This window comes from Protopterus annectens, chromosome 14.part0 (assembly GCF_019279795.1).
Source record: "Protopterus annectens isolate FY-2018-M chromosome 14.part0, PAN1.0, whole genome shotgun sequence".
In the NCBI taxonomy this organism is placed as follows: domain Eukaryota; kingdom Metazoa; phylum Chordata; order Ceratodontiformes; family Protopteridae; genus Protopterus; species Protopterus annectens.
Genome location: NC_056748.1, coordinates 449,457,366 through 449,478,153, shown reverse-complemented (window position 1 = coordinate 449,478,153; position 20,788 = coordinate 449,457,366). Strand labels below are relative to the sequence as shown.

General features: G+C 37.8%; 1 protein-coding gene across 1 annotated transcript in view; it reads right to left on the bottom strand.

Moving 5' to 3' along the window:
* LOC122788673 (extracellular calcium-sensing receptor-like) overlaps positions 1–20,788 on the bottom strand; it is a 162,714-nt gene that overhangs the window by 81,990 nt on the left and 59,936 nt on the right. Inside the window, exons 5-6 of the mRNA XM_044055569.1 lie at positions 9,084–9,911; positions 3,348–3,572 (exon numbers count right to left, since the gene is read on the bottom strand). Coding sequence (XP_043911504.1) covers positions 3,348–3,572; positions 9,084–9,911 — 1,053 coding nt within the window. The remainder of the gene's footprint in view (positions 1–3,347; positions 3,573–9,083; positions 9,912–20,788) is intronic.

Here is a 20,788-nt window from a genome sequence, read left to right as displayed (position 1 = left end):
CAGTGGTACAGATTTAATGAGCTAGAGAAGCAGTGGTACAAATTTAATGAGCTAGACAAGCAGTGCTACAGATTTAATGAGCTGGACAAGCAGTGGTACTTATTTAATGAGCTGGACAAGCAGTAGTACAGATTTAATGAGCTAGAGAAGCAGTGCTACAGATTTAATGAGCTGAAGAAGCAGTGGTACAGATTTAATGAGCTAGAGAAGCAGTGGTACAGATTTAATGAGCTGAAGAAGCAGTGGTACAGATTTAATGAGCTAGACAAGCAGTGGTACAGATTTAATAAGCTAGACAAGCAGTGGTACAGATTTAATGATCTGAAGCTCAGTTGATGTTAGTGTACTCTATACACTGCTCAAGACCATGGTATGGAGGTAAACTTCAAACCAATAACAAATAACATGTTTGTAAGTATATGGAAGGAAATTAATAATAAATAATAATAATAAGAAGAAAAAGAATGATAGCAGAACTGTTAACAGCTTTCATTGGGCAACATACAGAGAACTCCATCAGAAATAATAATGTCAAGTGTTTAATTACACCACTTAAATAATCCTATGACCTCAAAGCAGCTGATAATTAAATACCATTTGAAAGCATTTAATCACATCTTATAAAACCTAAATAAAACTACAAAAAGATTGGAGGTAATGTCTTTAAAAATATTCAGTATTAATATTATTATGAAATTCTAGCAGTTTAATGGGTACCAGTAATAACTGACTTTTTATTGGTCACCACCCCTCATGGTTTCATCTACAGTATATGCTATAATATACAAAAGAAAGAAAACTGAAATGGATAGATATTATATTATATTAATTCAGAACTTATAGGTGCCTTTTTGCTTTGCATAGGTGAGTTTATAACCTTTACAAAATAAATAGTCAAATCACAAAAACAATGTAGTCATTAAGGACGAGCCTAGAAAACAATCTAAACATTGACCAGTGAGTTATCTAAGAAAGTCTTAGAAGAGTTTTCTTTAGCAATTCTAATTCCAAAGGGCATGTTTATTTCCTCTCATCAGATTACTCTAATACCTTATGTTTCACTGATCAGATCCATTGTTGGTTCAATGCAGTGCTGTGTTCTATAGCCACCTAATAAGCCACCTAAACACCTGGAAAAATTACAGGGATGGAAAACACAAACTACTGAAAAAGATTTTAAGGACCAGTCATATTTTTTTTCTTATGGATTACTTAGAGGTGACCACTGTCTGATCTACAAGTGAAAGACAGATTTATGCTTGGTCCACACTCCTGGTGAAGCTAACACTATATGGGAGAACCTATTATGACAAATAAGTATCAGTGACAAAAAAAAATAAACAAAACATGACAGATACAGCATATGATAGCTTCCAATATTATAAAATACACTTTTTTCTTTAGAAGTTGTCAGTCATTACTGTCCTTCTAGCATAATATTGATATAAATTAGCTCCATGGCATAACAGGATGAAACCCTGGCTGTGTCCCAGTTAATATGGATCCAGTTAGCATTCTAGGCACAGGACAGGGAGCAAACCATGAAGAGCAAAAGTGAGTGACCAATAGTAGCTTCTCCATACTGGATTGTGGGAAGTGGTCCAGTATTCCGCAGTGATGATTGCCAGGGTGGACTACAGCATTCAAGATACAGACTGGAGAGGTGTGCTTGGTTCTGCCAAGCTACAGTTAGCAACATCTTTCCAGAGGGTGTGTACTAGAGAGATATCTCAGCAGATGGAAGGCTTTGAAGGCCTTTATGCAAGTGAATGCTCATATAAGCTGATAGGGTGTGGGGACTTAGGCCATCACAAGAAAAAAAAAATGACTGGTGCCAGCATTATATTCACCCAAAAGAGGAATGGATGGGCTGATCAGTCATAAGATGGCTAGTGACTGACAGGCAACAAGAATAAGAATAAAAAAATATATTTCTATGTATACACACATACACAAACACACGGAAATGTTGGACGTATCAACATGAATTTATGTCAGTCAAGCTTGCCCAGAAAGTTATAAATTGACAACTGAGCCTATGAGCTGATGAACAGTGAAACTATACTGTATGTCTAGTTTCTCATATCTGGAAATTGGGTCTATGTTAAATCAGCGATCTCTTAAAAAAGCGAAAGCTGATTTATCGACCCCACGTAAGTGAAAGCTTACAATCCCAAACACTTGGAACAGCAATTTTTTTCCAAGGGAAAAAAAATTGCTGTTCCACAAAAAAAAAAAAAAAAAAAAAAAACCTTTAAAACAGTACATAAAGTGTGTGTGTGTGTGTGGGGGGGGGGTGCACCCCCCCCCACACTTAAATATACCAACTCCGAGATCTCACTACAGTGGGAAAAATTGCAAAGTAATGGAGGTGGCCAAGTGATTTCTTGCCCAGGGAAAGAAATCGCTTATATGCCGTTTCACTAGTTTGCTGTTTCGTGCTTTCAAGTTCGATCAAGACGCATTCAAAGGATTGCGTCTTCGATTATATAATAGGAACCCTGGAAATCTTAGCTATGTGACAACCCGCTATTATACTTAGTTTTAATAGCATTTCTATTAACATTTGGATACAGAGATAATCAAAAGTTTTGGTCTGCTGTTTGAGCTTGTAGCTGTGAGTGATTGCCAATTTTATATGCAACTGTACATGCAGTGTTTTTATCTCTCACTCCTATGCGTACACACACAAACACACAAAGACTGCATGATCATAGGTTTATGATTTACTTGCCTGATCATATGAATACTTTCCATTCTAAAATATTTTCATTCCTATAAATATTCAGTTTATTTAGGCCCATGATGTCACTCAGTTATGTACCACTCCCATATTAATTACAATGTATTATATTGTGATTCTTTCTATTGTGGAAAAAAATTACAGCAGTGAAACACTAAATCACCAAAATCATTATTACAATTCTAAAGTACTGTTGAAACAGACAATCTTCTTGCACCCTCTCATGTAGAGGGCTGCAATCTCACCCCCCCCCCACTAACTACGTACATATACTAACTCCGGGGAAACTATACGCTAGAGAACAGAAGTAGTCTGTCATGCTGCACCATAAAATTGGTATATCTTTCCTAACACCACATCCTCTTTTATAGCCTCATATTTTCAAGAATCACAGTTGTGGTATTTGTAAATACAAAGACAAAACTTAATGTAGTTGCACATTAATCCAAACACTCATAACATTTAAAAAGTGCTCTCCAAACAGTGTGTACATTTAGACAAATTGTCGATACCTTCAATGCATTTGGGTTATGATCCAAGTTATATACTGTTAATCAGAAAGTTAACTGAAACAGACTGGAAAACTATAAATTAAGCATCTGACCTTGTTTTCTTCATGCCATATGATATAACTGGTATTGACTGTGATTTCTTTCATATTGGTAGCCTTTGGATCAATTCTTCCAACCTTTATAAGCTTGAAGAAGTCTGCTGTTGGTATTTGTACATTAACAATATCATAACTCTTTAGGACATCACCATTTGCATCAAAATAGACCTCTTCTCCAAATTCAGTATAGAAATGGACATTCCTTACATAATGAAGCACCTATCAAGTTTAGACATTAACAGCACAATTTTTAAATATACAGTTCTGGATCTTAATAAAAACATTTCACATTAAGATTGGTGTGCAATATTAATATCAACAAGAAAATAATAACTTTTGTATAAACTGTGCAAAAATGGGGTCTATGTCAGAACAATGAAAGTGCATATGTGCGACTACATAAAAGTCAACACATAATACTCAAAACCTGTAAATAGTGAACAGCCACATAATCAAATTTTTTCCTAGTGAAAAATATTCACGTGGCCGTTTGGAAAAAGTAAAAATTAAAAACCATTATTGCTCCCCCCCCCAACTAAATATACCAACTCTGAGATTACACTATAGCGAAGGAAAGGGCATCTCTGTGTAGTTGGCCAACTACCTCCTTGTCCTGTGACATATTCATCGAATCCCTTAAATGCTGTTTGATGAATATGTGTCGCTCTTTGCATGTTCGCTCACAAGCAGTTTTGTGCTTCTAATATAGACCCCAGAAAATGTGCATATTTGCAACATTTAAATGTTTAACTTTTATGATGCTGAAAGATGTATAAGTTACCCATCATGGCTGAATGTCGCATATAACAGGAGTTATATAAAATATCTGTGTTTTTAATAAGGTAGGTGGCCTGGTCTAAGGACTCTTTTCAGCGATGAACTGGTTGCTGAAGCTTCGACATTTTGCACTTATAATACAAAAGCACATGAAATACATTAACGCACAAAGGCAAAAAAAAAGTACAATATTGTGCAAATATGCAACTTAAATGTAAATACATGTACAATGACAAAAGCAGTAATAATAGGGATGATATAAATAACCTAAATCAAACAGAAAGAATATATAAAAGCAAGGAAGTACACTTACATGCTGTATAGACTGTTTTGCATCTTGAAGTGGAATTTGTTCCTATTATACCCATCCATCAATCCATCCATTCCCAACTCCTTTTTCCCATTTTTGCAAATTGGGTCAAGGTGTAACTTCAACAATGACAATCATCTAAAGCCAGTGTTCATACTGCAGGGTGGCTAGCCCTGCCATGGTTGCCCTTCCATACCACACATACACACTCACATCTACGGCCAGTTTAAAGTCTCCAATCTGCCTATTACATGTCTTTTGAATGTGGGTAAAAAACGGAGTATCTGGAGGAAACCCATGCAAATACAGGGAGGAAATGCAGACTCCACTTAGAAGGCACCCAAGCTGAGAAAAGAACCTCTTGCTGTGAGGCAACAACATTGCCTTCTGCATCATTGTGCCATCCTTCAACACTGATTATAAATGGGTAAATAAAAGAGTATCATCACGTGTGTGAAATTACAAAATATTAACTGAACAAATATTTGTATATAGCAAATTTAAGAGATTTATGTAGGAAGTCATCAGTGTAGTAGACTGCAGAGAGATGATCACAGGGTTATTAGTAGTAAGGAACAAAGAGAGAGAAGCTGTGAGAACTATAGGAATATGTAATGAGAAATGAATGTAGGAAAGTCAGAGGCTGAGAAGAAAAAGATGGATAAGAGGACAGATGATTATGGTAGCTGGATAACAGATGTGTAGTGAGCTTTATTTACATATTTACAAAGTTGATGTCATCAGTTTGATCTAGGGAATGTACTTCAGATGTGAAGACTCAGTACTACATCCTGCTGTGTAGAATGTGTGTTTTTATAAAATTATCCTTTGTTCAGGTTACAGGTGCAGTTGTAGCTTTCTTTTTGGTAGTCATAGCTCTTACATCTAAAAGGCCTTTAAGCAATAGCTTGCCTTATTGCTTGTGAAGGCTGTTCCACTATGTAGGAACAGTCTGAATAAAACTTTGCTCTCTGTGGGCCAGATAGAATGGAAGCCTCTCAAGACTAAGGTCATCATTATCATGGATTTGTAGTGAGTTTTATGAATATTTTACATGTGGTTTTAGGGCTAAGGAAGGTTTAGTTATGTTAACAGAGGATCCTGAAAGAAACTCACTCAAACTTCTAAGACCAAATGTGGAAACAAACAGCGTAACTAATACCACAACATGACATACAGAGACACACAGAAAAATGGAGTGTTTCATAGTTTCATAGTTTCATAGCTTAGTACTAGGCTATCTGCCCTGGGGCATTTATAAGCCTAGCCATAGTGATGTGGCTTTCGACACCCCATGTAATGGTACAAAAGTGTACAGAGTAGATTTAGAATACTGTGCCTCTGTCTAATAGTGACACAGTGAAGACCCCCTTACATAATAAAATTAGTTTACTGTGCCTCTGTCTAGTAGTGACACAGAGATGACCCCTGGGGTAAACCTACGATCTTCCATCCACTTGTCAAGATTTCTCTTGAAGAGAGTCAGTGAGGGGCTCTGCCTAACATGAACTGGGATTCTGTTCCAGAGTATGGGAAGCCTCTGAGTTATGAATCTGTCCCTCCAGCATGTCCTATTCATATTTGTGCTGAGGTTTAAATCTTTAGCTCTCGTGGTTCTGATGGATTTGGATTTTTTGAGGTGGAGCATGTCCATCAATTCCTGATTGGACATGGCCTTGTACGTCAGGTACAGATCACCTCTGAGCAGGCGGTATGCTACTGAATAGAGCTGGAGTTTCTTTAGTCTGGCAGCATATGACATATGTTGGAGACCTTTGATCCTCTTGGTGAGGTACTTTTGGGGTCTCTCTAGTTGTTGCAAGTGCTGGGTGAGGTACATACCAAATGGGGCATTGTACTCAATCATGGGCCTGATAAGGGAGGAGTATAGGGGTACAATGACCTCCTTTGATCTGGATGTGAATCCCTTCGTGATAAGGTGGGCAAGGTAGAAAGTCTTTCTAACCACTTTGGCAACGTGGGTGTCAAATGAGAGGTCACTATCGACTTGGGTCCCCAGGTCTCTGATTACTTTTTCCGTACTCAATGGGTTACTGTCTATGTGATAATTTGTGGGTACTTTGTTTTTCCCAAAGGGGATGACTATACATTTTTTGGCATTTAGTTTAAGGCCATGACTCTGGCACCAGTTGTCCGTTTCAGTGAGGCCTTTCTGTAGGATGTATGTGTCAGCTGGTGTATTGACTATAGCGCCTAGTTTGCAGTCATCTGCAAACTTTGTCAGCCACAACCCTCCCATGTTTGCTTTCACATCTGAGAAATAAATGCCGAACAAGAGGGGTCCCAGGACAGAGCCCTATGGGACACCACTTGTGACTGGCTTTGAGTCTGACATGGCTCCAGCAATTTTGACTTTATGGGTTCTATCCTGTAGCCAGTTTGCCACCCATCTTGTGACATATGGATTTACATTTAAGCTGTTGAGCTTGTCTATGATGCCAGAGTGGGGTATTGTGTCGAAAGCTTTAGCCAAGTCCAGGTAGGCTGTATGGACTGCTTTGCCCTCGTCAATGGCTCTAGTGACTGTTTTGAAAAAGTCAACCAGGTTCAAAAGGCAGGATCTGCCCTTTACAAAGCCAAACTGGGTGGGATCAAGTGTCTGTAAGTCCCCAATGTCTCTGTTTATGATTTCCATAATGATTCTTTCCATAGCTTTGCAGACCAGACTGGTTAAGCTTATGGGGCGGTAGTTACCAGGGTCTGTAGAGGTGCCTCCTTTGTGGAGTGGGACTACTGTTGCTATACGCCAGTGTTCAGGTACATATCCTGTAGTAAGGCTAAGGTTAAATAGCATTTTTATGTGCGGGTTTAGCTCCTCTTGGAGTTCACGTAGCACACAACCCGGGATACCATCAGGTCCCATTGATGCTGTGTTTTTAGCATTGCTGAGGGCGGTTCTCACCTGGGCATCTGAGATGACAGGGAGGTTACATTCAGCTGGGATAAATATTTCTTCTTTTGGGGGTGAGGGAGGGGAGAAATTTGCACTGAACCTGTCTGCCAGAATGTTGGCAATATCTGTGGGTTCAGTGTATTTTTTGTCATTGTGAACTAACTCTGAACATATCTGAAGGTTTCTGCCCAGGTTTCTAACATAGCTGAAGAAGGCCTTGTGGTTTTAGTTTTTTAATCAGTGAAGAACTTCATTAGAGTACTACACAGATGACATTCTAATGTAAATAATACAATAGTTATGGGGATTCGCTGTTCTTAAAGCAGATATCTAAATCTTGGAATTCCATACCCCAAACAGTACTCAGGAACACCAACACTTCCAAATTTAAACTACTAAAGGAGTACTTCACCAATAACTGGCTTTGCTCATGCACTAAGCCTGCCTGAATAAATATTTCTTTACTTCTAACACTTTCATACTATGCTTCTCTCTCTTGTACTTAGTCTTTCTAACTATATCCAGCTTCCAGCCCTTCTTCCATTTTGGTACTCAATGTCAATGTGTTCCTTCAAGCTTAGGTCCTGACCTTTCACATTTTATAGGTGAAGTTATCAGATGCATGCTTGTCTACTCCAATTTCGTAACTCTGTTCATATTTTTTTCTCTGGTGGTCCCTCTACCATACTGTCAACCTCCCTTACTACTGTTACATCTTAACAATGTATGACTTGATTATGCATTGTGTAATCGCCACACACACACACACACACACACACGTATATATATATATATATATATATATATATATATATATATATATATATATATATATTCAATATAATGTAAATGTTCTTTGGTTAAAATATTTCAATTTTAAAAAAGTATTTTTGTTATAATATTTCAGTTGTAATTTCATTTGTAATTTTTCTTTGTACTGGAGCTTTTCTGCCTGAGCATCCACTGAAAATGGACCATTGACCCAGTCGGTCCTTCCTGGTAAAGAGATGTAAAATAAAAAAAATAATTAAATCATTTACATATTCCTTCTACTAAAACACATCAGTACTATACAATAACTTATACAATAATACAATAAAATTAAATGTATATGTACATGTGTATACATATGTATCCACACACAACAATCATTTCTACTGTTCTGACTTTAATAAACATTTAATATTCAAAACATAATTCAAACCAGGATTTTATCAGCTCTCAATAACATCTACCATCTCAGTTCTGTATTTTCTAATTCAGTGTTGATGTTGCATCTTATAATATCTAATTTTACTTGCTCTACTTGTAAAATAAATTACCTAAATAAGTTTATAGTTTATGAATTTTTTATATTTTGCAATGTCTGAAAAGAGTTAAAAAGGAAATAATTATTTTAGTTATGCTAGTCACATGTTTTAGTAGGAGTATTTAAATGAAACTGTCATTGGTGTGATATTCTGATGAAGTTCTTTATTGAAAAAAAAGAAAGAAAAAGCTCAGTCTAACTTTTTGTGTGTCTCCTTAAGTCATTGTTTAACCCTGAAAGTGCAGCTGGATAAGAGGAAAAGAGATCTACCCTGGTTCTTAATCAAAATGCATTTTTCATCATTAAAATTGGAATGTCATATTCATATCAACAAGAAGATTATTCTATGATACACTTTTCAGAAAATGTAAGTAATTGCAACACTTAAATTTGTTTCATGTTGAGAAGTGTCTAATTTACCTGCCAAGGCTGAATTTTCTCAGTATCAGGACAGGAACCATTAATGAAGGGCCCATAGCCAGGTTTGCATATAAGAAGATTAGCTATGGCATATGCGAATGCATACACTGCAGTGTATGCCGGGAAGGTGTAACTCATATCATTTAGGTCAAAAACATTTACATCAAGGTCTTTCATACTTTCCTTGCCAGAGCAATAAATCATTTCCTGATTTGCTGCTTCAGAATTATTTTTCATTTCCATATCACATTTGAAATACTCCTTCCAAAATATTCTTACAAATATGTCTTTTGGAGATGCAGAAGGTTTCATACCATAGACAAAATCCTTGAAACCAGCTATGTCTGCAGCAGTGGAAATTAAACCTAAAGTTCCATTTATCAAGGTCCAGGTGTCTTTAGTGAAAAATCCTGGATTTATGATACAGAATGCACTCAGAATTATAGTTTTTCTCATTGCATTATTTGCATAAAGAGCTTCCAGTGCTGCTTTTGCATATACTTCATCACTGTTAACAATGATAATATTCACAGAGGACTGAATAACTAACTCTACAATCTTTTGAAAGTTTTCCTTCGAGTATTGGGGATACATTTTTTCTATAAAAGCAACACAGGCTCCAGATTTCTCGATTTGTATTTTAAGGTTCTGAGTACTAGTTTGACCTAAATCATTTCTTGACGTTAGAATTCCTACCCACTTCCAGCCAAAATACTTAATTAGTTGAGCCAGAGCATAATCTTGATGCACAGTGCCAGAAATGGTGCGAAGAAAGGATGGAAATTCCAGCTTGTTACTTAACATAGAATGAACTGCTCCGTGGCTGATCTGAAATAAGTGAGACAGAAAAAGGAAAGTAAAATTGAAAATTTCAAGGACTACAACATACTCTAAATTATATACTATAGCATCTAAATTATTATAATAGTTTCATTCTTAAATGAAAATACAAGGATTGATGTAAGAGGACAGAACAGAGGCTGCTGTTAAAAAGGGATAATTAATAGGATGTATAAAAAAATGCATGATAACTATAAGAATCAATCGGAGGAGGTTAGAAAAGACTGGGGGGGGGGACTGGAAAAGAAACTTACATATAAGCAATGGGATGGCATCTGAATAGCTCCCAAGTATGTAACAAAGTCCAGAAGGTTTGGTATTTTTGCTTGGAAGTACTTAACATAGATAATTTTTATATTCCAAACAGACTTCTGATATTTTCCTTAGGTAGAAAGTAAATACTGGCAGTACGACAGAAGAGATAACTTGGAGCATGTTTCTTGGGAGTGTAACAAGATAGCTGATTTAAAAAATTCCCTACGGAGTACTAAGTCAGAAATGTTGAGTAAGCAGATGGTTGTAACCAAGAATTCTTTTAAGTTGGGATACAAGATCTGAATTGTCAATACATAGTAAGGCCTTACTAAGTTTAATGCAATGGGCAAAAAATAACTAACTAAATAAATACATAAAAATAAAACAATTACAGGAAAATGAAAGGCAAAACTTAAAGTACCTGTAATTGAAGTACAAAATACTGTAAAGGATAAAAAAGGTTGACATGTAAAATCTTTAGAAAAGAGAAGTTACAGAGAAGTAAATGGAATTAGATGAAAACGCAAGCAAAATAATGTGAGGTTTAAGGAAAAGCAGGAATTGAGCAATCTATGCAAAGTTGGAGCGAATAATTGTTAAAAAAAGAATGAAAACATATATGCAATGTATAATGCATAAATATTTAAAATATTAATACAGTCTGTTTTCTTTTCAATTAATGCATTTATGCCTATGTCTTAAATGATTTAATAAAGGTGTTTGGACAAAAATAGAATACACTATAATCAAACCACTACTCTCAAATCCCCAGTAGAGAGTTGCAAACACAGAACTAAACAGTATGTGGTATGGACATGTGCTTCTCAACCCACTGTTTAAAACTATTAACTCCATAGTTGTGCAGTCATATGGAAAGGGCAGTCATTGTTCCAGTGAAAATCTCTTCCTGCAAGACATCAGGAGCACTTTTTAGGGAAAAAAAGAGATAAATGAATTGCTTATGCATTTCAAAGTAAATAAATAAATAAATAATGATATTCACCAACTAGAAACCCCAAAATCAGGAAATCCACACAGAAGATCACAATAGTTATATCAGCTGAAACTAACAACCATCCCAACATCAAACAAATGAAATCATTGCAAAGAGAGTGTCTTGATAGAGACTGGATTTTGAATCTTAGTTTCAAACAAGATATTTCTTAAGTAAGTGGATTCAGGAAAAAGTACATGGTCTCAAGTACAATACTATAATCAACTGAGCCTGAGGATTGACCTGTTCTCCAATCCTACTACTCAGCTTTATACCTAAAGAAGTACTCTTTATACACAACAAAAATAGATCTGTTTCATTTTTTTTTTAATGAAGACAAGAGGTGAATCTGGGATTAGAAAATTCTGTATCTGTTCACTGTCTTCTGGTTGACAGGGACCACTTCCACATTGCTCTATTTTTAGTATAAAACCAACCAATATACTGCCAGGATATTAAGCCCTATATTCATCTGTTAACTTGCTGTTAACTTTGTTCAAATGAACCAAAATTAAGCTGAGGTGATAACATACACCAATATGGATGACCCCATTTGTCAGTAACAAAAGCCTTTATCTTGGCTCCAACTGTAAAGCTTTTCTCAGAAGCAAATAAAATAAGCAAACTAAATGGTACCATTTAAAGTGGCCAAAAGGTAGGTTAAACTGTGGTACAGAGAAAACAGTTTTCAAAGAGATGATTTACAAGTCTCCCTCCACCTCTTCAAAGAGGCCAATTACAACTGGAGTCCCTCAGGGATCAGTCCTCGGACAGCTCCTTTTTAGCATTTATCTCTCAGAAGTCAAGGCCAATGTCAATGGTCTCTGTCTGACTAAATTTGCAGATCATTGCAAATTAGGACCTATCATCGAATCTCACACTGACACAAATGTTTTCCAGGAGGGGCTGATGCAGAAAACTGGTGTCAGAGCCATGGGCTAAAACAATATGCCAAGAAATGCATAATAGTATCTTTTGGGAAGTCATCCACTCCTGGTAACTATCATATTGGCAACACAGCCCTTAGAGATGACCCAGTAGTCAGGGACTTGGGGACACATATAGATAGTAATCTAGCTTTTGATCATCATGTGCCTACAGTGGTAAGGAAATCATTCTATGTTGCACAACTTATAAACAATGGTGTGGCATCTAAGTCTAAGGAAGTCATTGTTCCACTGTATTCGGCATTCATCAGAGCTGTCATTGAGTACATATTCATCAACTGGAAAGACCACAGAGATTCTTTACTAAAGGAATACAGGGTGTAAGTAATATGTCCTATGCAGACTGCCTCAAGGCTCTATCCCTGTATTATGTTCCCTACAGGCTTTTGAGGGGAGATCTATGCTTTGCATACAGGGCATTGTCAGACCCCACTCTGATGGAACTCATGCATATCCCTAAAACAATAGGTCATAGGACATATGTCCTCCTACCTGGACTTACTTGACTCCATCAAGGAACCCCCTAACACCCTGATCCTTGGTGGCTTCAACTACCCCACCATAGACTGGATGAACTATTCCTGCACTAATGCACTCATCCAATGATTCCTTGACTTCATCAGTTCTAATGCACTAGACCAGCTGGTCTCATCCCCTACAAGGGGAGATAACATACTGGACTCGGTTCTCACCAACATAGGTGACTGCTGCACCACTCCCATAGTATGTTCTTCCCTGGTGAGATCAGATCATTGGTCTGTCTCATTCAAAGTTTCTGTCCCACCCAACCCCTCCCCAGCGATAACCAGGCTAAAAAAATTCTCAAAAGCTGACTACAACCTCCTAAGGGAGGGTATCTACAGCTTCACACCACTGCCCCCTCAAATAATGCAGACAACTATGTTGAACAGTATGTCAGTGCAGTATACAAACAACTGTATAACTGCATGGACTCAGCCATACTCAACAGAACTAAAACCTGCTCCTCAAAGAAACACAACCCTGTCTGGTGGACATCCTCTGTCAACAGACTTTACAACAAAAGGAAGAAACTGTTGTCCAAGGCTAAAAAGGAACAAATTCCAAATCAGAAAAACTCCTTCCTCCAACTCAACAAGCAAATTACATCACTAGTGAAAACCTCCAAAGCCAATTATGAGTCAAAACTAGCCTCCAAAACAAAGAGAAACCACAAGTCCTTCATCAGTCACATTAGGAACCTCCATGGCAAAGTCCAAGTTTGCTCTAAATTAGTACTTAATGGTACCACTTACACTGATCCTATTGACATAGCCAACCTGCTAGCTGATAGGTTCAGTGCAAACTTCATCTCCCTATTGCTCCCCCAAAGGCCTAGTCAACATCCCCAATACTTGTCCCACACCTCACATCTCTGTAGATCAAGTGTTAAAGGCCCTACCCAAGGCAAAGGACACAGCTTCCATGGGACCTGATAATATCCCAGGCTGTATTTTGCACCATCTCCAGCATGAACTAGCTTCACCATTGAGCACCCTGTTTAACCACACCCTAATTACAGGCTTCATTTCAGCGAGTGGAGAACCGCTATTGTCGTCCCTTTACACAAAGGTGGTGCCACTACTGACCTGGGAAACTATCGCCCCATTAGCTTGACAAGTCTGATCTGTAAAGCCATGGAGTGTATTATTATGGATCTCATAAACAAGGACATAGACAATCTCCAAGCACTTGACCCAACCCATTTTGGATTCATCAGGGGAAGAGCTTACCTGTTGAACCTTGTTGACTTCTTTGAGACTGTCACCAATGCCCTGGATGAGGGAAAGTCAGTACATACAGCTTACCTTGACCTGGCCAAGGCCTTTGACACAATTCCCCACTCAAGCATCATCAAAAAGATACAACTTGAAGTTCACCCATCTGACGAGATAGGGATTACCAACTGGCTGACAGATAGGTTCATAGCTTGGTACTAGGCTGTTGGCCCTACGGCCTATACAAGCCTAGCCATAACAATTCCCTGGCTATATAGGACCCACAAGGTCAAAATAGGTGCCATCACCTCAGACAGCATACTTGTCACTAATGGTGTTCCCCAGGGATCTGTCCTGGGACCCCTACTGTAGTACTGTTTGGCATCTACTTCTCAGAGGTCCAGGCAAAGACAAAGGGCCTGTAGTTGATCAAGTTTGCAGATGACTGTAAGTTGGGTGCTGTCATTGACTCCCCAAATGATGTTAACATATTGCAAGAGGGTCTCACAGGTACAAATAACTGGTGCCAAAGTTATGGCCTTAAGTTAAATGCTAAAAAAAGTATTATCATACCATTCAGCAAAAACACAGCCCCTGCTGATTACCACATCAACGGCAACCCCCTAAGCACTCAACCTGTGGTGAGAGACCTTGCTACTCAGGTTAACAACAATCTCACATTTGGCCATCTTGTGGTGGCAGTGGTCAGAAAAGCCTTTTACTTAGTTCATCTCAAAAGTAAAGGGATTGCATCCAGAAAAGAGGAGGTTAGTACCTCTCTGTACTCCTCCCTCATTAGACCTATAATTGAATATAATACCCCATTTGGTGTGTACCTCTCCAAAAACCTGCACCAACTGAAAAGGGCACCAAAATACCTCACAAAGAGAATCCATGGCCTCCAACACCTGTCCTATGTGGACAGGCTGAACTGACTATCACTCTACTCGGTATCCTACAGATTGTTCAGAGGTGACCTGTGTCTCGCTTCAAGGCAATATCGGACCCTGCACTACTAGAGATACTCCATATCCATAAGTCTAAATCCTCACGCATTACTCACTCAATAGGTCTAAATCTAATATGCAACATCAACAAAACCTGCTGGAGAGACAGGTGTGTCTCAAAGAGGCTACCCCGTCTCTGGAATAGACTTCCCATACATGTCAAACAGAGTACCTTGCTGACTCTCTACAAGCACAACCTTGATGAGTGGATGAAAAACCACACATTTGTCCCAGGGGTTCCACCTTTGTCCTTCATTGACAGGGGTGACAGGTGCTGACTGAGGTTTCTTTTTTGGGATAATCCCTTGGCTAGGCTTATAAGGGCCCTAGGGCCATTAACCTAGTAACCTTCTATGATCCTATGAACAGTACCAGAATCACCCATTCTAAAGACTTAAACCTTGCCTGTGATATAAATAGGACCTGCTGGAGAGAGAGGTATGTATCCCAGAAAAATACCTCTTCTATGGAGCAAGCTCCATGTGAATCAGAGTTCCTCCCTAACCCAATTCAAGTGCAACTTGGACAATTGGATGGGAAATAGGAATTTCACCCCTTGTTTGGCACCTATGTCTCTAATGCAAGCAGGTAACCTGTAAATGGTTCATCTCCCAGGCCCATGCTTACACTTATCAAGGGTATCAGAACTTGTCAGAAATTTGTGGTGCTTGGCTAGGCTTAAAAAGGCCCTTGTGGTCATTAGCCTAGTAAACACCTATGAACCTAAGTCCACATACTTTATTACCTGAGTCAAGAACAACACTAGCTGTTATTTAAAAGTTGCAGTGTGTTGAAAAGAAAGTCATCTGCCTAATGATGTATGTAACTTACCTCTTGCAAAGAAAATAGCTTCACCTGAGCATTTGTGGGCAAACAGTACTCACTCTGACCATTCTTCTTAAAGAATTCTAGGGCTATAATAAATTTCTTACTCTTAACTATCATTCTTTCCATACCCTCATAAATTATAATCTGTAACTGACATATGTTTGACTGTTTCCTAACGGTCAGTGGAAAATCCTCCCAAAGCATTCCCCTGTACATTAATTATCACTCTTCTGACTCCATAGATAGTTAACATAATATAGATTCATGGTGCTGAAGATATTGGTTTAGTTGATAAAATTTGTTCTGGAAATTCTTCTAGTATGTCACTTGAGTAGTGAACACTCGCATCCAGCCTGGCCTGTTTGCTAATAATATAATATTTTTGCTCATGAACTGTTTTGTATTTCACCTGAGCTGAGCCTGAAATTGGTCAATATTGATCAATACAATATACTTGTAAACAAATATACACAAATAAATAAATAAATGCGTGTATTAAAATTTACACCCAAGAAATAAAAAGGGTGTAATAAAGGTGACTGTGTTGAAAAAGAAGTGATAAAAAAAATTAAGCCACTCACAGCAAAGAAAAGAATCAGAAGCATATCTCTCAAGTCGGTACTTTTCTGTTAACCCCCTACCAGTTTGCGCTGGTAAAAATATACACAAAGCTTCCTTTACTGCACCTTTGTACAAATACACTTCGCAGTGGCTCAAGCATGACTATCTGTAAGGTACAGTACACTTTTGTATAAGGGTAATGAAATAAAACAAAATAAAGACATGTGAAACTGTTTTCCGTTAAAATTGTACCACTTCGCGCTGCTGTGTTTTGCCACTATTTCTACACAAGTGAAGCAGCAGTCTAACTCAAAGCTAACCAGGTAACAAGACAGACAACTGAAGCAGTTGTCTTACACAGTGTTACTTCATTCAGAACTGTCAGGTGGGGAAAACCTGTACAAACCTTCTTTTACACAGGTAAAGGACCGACAGCAAATATAAACACTGATTTGCTATTATGGTTCCACAACTACAACTGAAAGCGCTACTAAAACAAAGAGTGGTGTGTCCAAAATATTTGACTGACCAACATGGGCTTTCACTTGAGAAAGCAACAGGTGACAGAGGATGGAAGGGGGGGGGGGGGACGACATCTCCACACAGATTCAGTTGTCCAGGCCATGTTTCGGTATAGGTGGTGATCCATGACAGTAAACAGTGGCTGACAATCAATACAGGGCCGAACTTTAGCTAGCTCACTTTCTTTAAACATTATCAGTCATGAAAACACTTTGACATGTAGTACCTAGAATAATACCCATACGTGAACAACATACTAAGTCGTACGATGTCAACTGCAGTAACATGCACACTTGCCGATCAGTCACCTAGCAGAAGTAACTTCAGCTGTCGGTGAGCATCCCTTTTGTCTCACAATTTCTGCAAAATCCTACTTGTTCATTGTCCCAACAGCTGTAGTGTATGTATCCAAAGAAGCCAGTGTTTCTGAAATACCAGCAAACCAGCATTGCAAAGTGGTAGGGGTTTAATGGAAAAGTACCCTCAGGTCATAGCAGAACAAAACTGGACAATGCCAAAAATAATGCTAGAATAACAAATTTTGTATTAATATTCATTTTCTAATGAATATAATGTCTGAAAATCAAATGTTTGTCATTATTTATTAACTTCATTCTTCAATGATTGGCCAGAAAACCACAAATTTTAGGAAGGCCAGACCAAAAACATCAGGTAAAAATATGGATATTCTGCAAAGTTCTGGAAAGTTGAGAGCTATGATTGCAAAAAGTGAATATAATGGATAATATGGAGGAGGATAAGATAGGAAACTTGTGCTGCAATGGATTGAGTGCAGAAGAAGTTTCTCCTTCTTAAAACAGGGAGAGAAATGAAAAAAAAAACATTAAAAGAACATCTAGTACAGGATAAGAAGTGGGAGGAGGTGGATATTGTATTGTTTGGGCATGCTACGGCAATCCAAGCATTAGTAGAGGAAAACAGAGTGCTTATAGTGGCAGAATATACTGAAATTTTTTGGATTATGCCAAAGCAAAGATGAGGGATATGAAGGGTACAGCCCATTGGAAAAATATAAAATTGATGGGAGCTCCAGTATAAGGAGGAAACTGCAAGGTGTATGTAAACAAAAACAAAATAAAAAAAAAACAAACAAACAAGATAAAACAAAAAAATAAAAAGGCTAAGTGGACTTGAGATAGAGGAAGCAGAGATTGCATTGGAGATGGCCTAGCGAGCAGCTTGGAAATGAGTATGGGGCTATAGGGTCACCCTAGGCTGATAATTCTGAGGTTTTAAATCTTTGCAGTCAAAGAGGAAGTACTTGCTACAAACCATGACTAGAGTTCAAGATGGAAGAAGCGATGATGTATATGGATATGGATGTTTCTCTGGTGACCAGAAGTACAAGAAATGCTGCTTTGCCTGTGACAAGGGTATGCAGACAGAGATGCTTGTATTGGCGACTTCTGTGTTTGGCACAAATACATGTTTTTTTTTTTTACCCAGGGGCAGCTAAGAATTTTAATGATCTAGATGTGGCAATGGCAGTATTATGGAAACCTATGGACCTGCAGATTGTAAAACCTGCAATGAAAATAAGGCAAGGAAGGGATCACAGGAGCTGTAATAAAATAGGAAAAGACACATGAACTTCTACAAAGAAAGAGTTATTCCCTTTCAATGATGGCAGTTATTTGGAGATAAGCTGGAGTTAATAAAGGAGAAGAGGGAGAGGCAGAAAGCTACAATTAGTAGAGTAGTCGCCGAGAGAAGGAGCCACATGGTCTATGGCATGAGGTACAATGGTGAACTGGTCATGGAGTGAAAAGCATGAATGAACATAAGGACTATGTTTCTTAATTTTGGGGTTTGTAGAAGTGTGCAATTTATGAGAGGACTTTAAAGGGTCTATAACAGAAACTGATTTAAAATTAAGTATGTAAATACTTCAAATGTAAGGATGTTTGCAAAACAATACATGTATAATGAGGAAGGGAGTGACTTGTAAGTGGCTTTTTTGCTCTTAGGGGGGTAAATGACGATAAATTTCTGTCTGCGCGTATGAATATTGAACCTGTGTTATATTCCTTTGCTAAGTAAAAATGTTTGTGTTTTTTTAAAAACTATAATGTAATCAAGATTTCTTGGATGATGGGGTTTAAAATAAAATCATTTTTCTGAAGTTTAAAGTGTCAAAAGGAAACATTTCATAAAAATAAGAAATATTATACATTGTACCATGATATTTTTTAGTAAGTGTTGGTAAGGATTGTGCACCTAAGATTATTCTTTGAATATATAATATGTATGTGTTTAATTGTTGCTGTATTTAGCTGAGAATATATATATATATATATATATATATATATATATATATATATATATATATATGGAGATTATATGTACATAAGACAGACTGATGATATAGTGTGCAACTGCTGAATTCATGGATGTAAGTTTCAACAAGGTGGGAGTTTAGGGTCTTATTGCATCTATTGGTGTCTAACTGGGGAAACTGGTGGTAGAGGGTGTGTATACTCATTATTATATGCACTGCAATATATTTTATGGCACTGAAGGGGGGAACATTTTTTTCTTTTTTCAACCTATTTATAGCAGTGAAGAGTATATAGTAAGGATTTTCAGTTATCCTGTTTTAAAAACTCTTATGTTTCTTGTTGAATTTCATAGGTAGTGTAGAATCATTACCTTATAAATATATCTTAGTGTGGATCATATGGTAATATTGTAAAAACTGCATACCTATGATTATTTTGTGATTTGCCAAAATATGCATGTGTTTGTTTGTTATAGCAAGGAAAAGGAATGAGGGAAGAGAAAGAGTGGAAGGATGAGAGGTAGTAGATGGGTGGATGGATATGGAAGAAGCACCTATCTATTCTGAGTAGCAACCATAGTAATGGATGACTGATGGGAGGTGGAGGGCGGCAGGAGGGATATAAGATCTCAGACATCAGAAGGATGAATAACATTGTTGTATACAGCTGTGAAAGTTTGGGGGAAAGACTAAGTGGGGAAGGTTGTAAATAGTTCAGGGCTTATGTGTTGTTACAATAGGATATCAGTCTGTTACTAGTATTTGGATATTGTTAGATGCACATTTTTTTGTTTTGTTTATAGGTTCATAGGTAGGTATTAGGCTATTGGCCCTGGGGCCTATATAAGCCTAGCCAAAAAGGTTCCCAGGCTTTTGCCTACCAAAGCTCAGGTGGGACAGGCCCAAAATTTAGTTGGAGACTCCCTTTTGGCCGAGACAACATTAGTTTCCCCTTCTTTTTCACCTGGCCAGGGACAATAATCACATATTAACTCACAGGATGTATCTACTCACACAGGACAAGGGCTTTATCATTCATGCTCATCTTCTCACCCTAAAATCGACTTTTTGGGTAATAGGGTTTTGATTCCTTTTCTGCACCAGTTTTCTGGGGACATGCATAGAGTTCTGTAGTAGGCCAGAAAGCCTAGAAAGTCTTATGCTGCTAAGTGGAAAAGATTTTATTTTTGGTGTCACAACAATGAACAGGACATTTTTTGGAGGGTATTACTGCTGATGTTCTTCGTAGTCAGTATTGCAGTACTGACTCTTTGGTTCTTCCTGCCATTCATAAGCCTGCAACCATCCTGATTTCCAGAGTGTTTGCATCATCCACAGTCCAGATGTCAGACTATAAGAAGGCCATCTATCAACTCCATCTTCAGTTCTTTGAAGCCACAAAGTCTCATGCACTCCATAGTGTGAATAAAATGCTTGCAGTCTGTCAACTGGCTCATTTTTTTCCAGAGTTTCACCTTTCTGCCAGTCAGATAAGCAATCTGTGGAGGATTTTCCACTTCTAATTAATGTTTAAAAAGGTTAACAATTGCTTGAAGTATGGGAAGCAAATCCTGCATAAAACATTTCACTCTTTGGGTTTGTTCTGTTTGGGTCTCTAATTGTCCATTGTGCTAAATTCCAAGAGAAGACCCTTAAATGCAGGGCCAAAGTATTAGCCGCTCATATGGAGTCCTCAGTTTCAGTTCCTTCAGCATC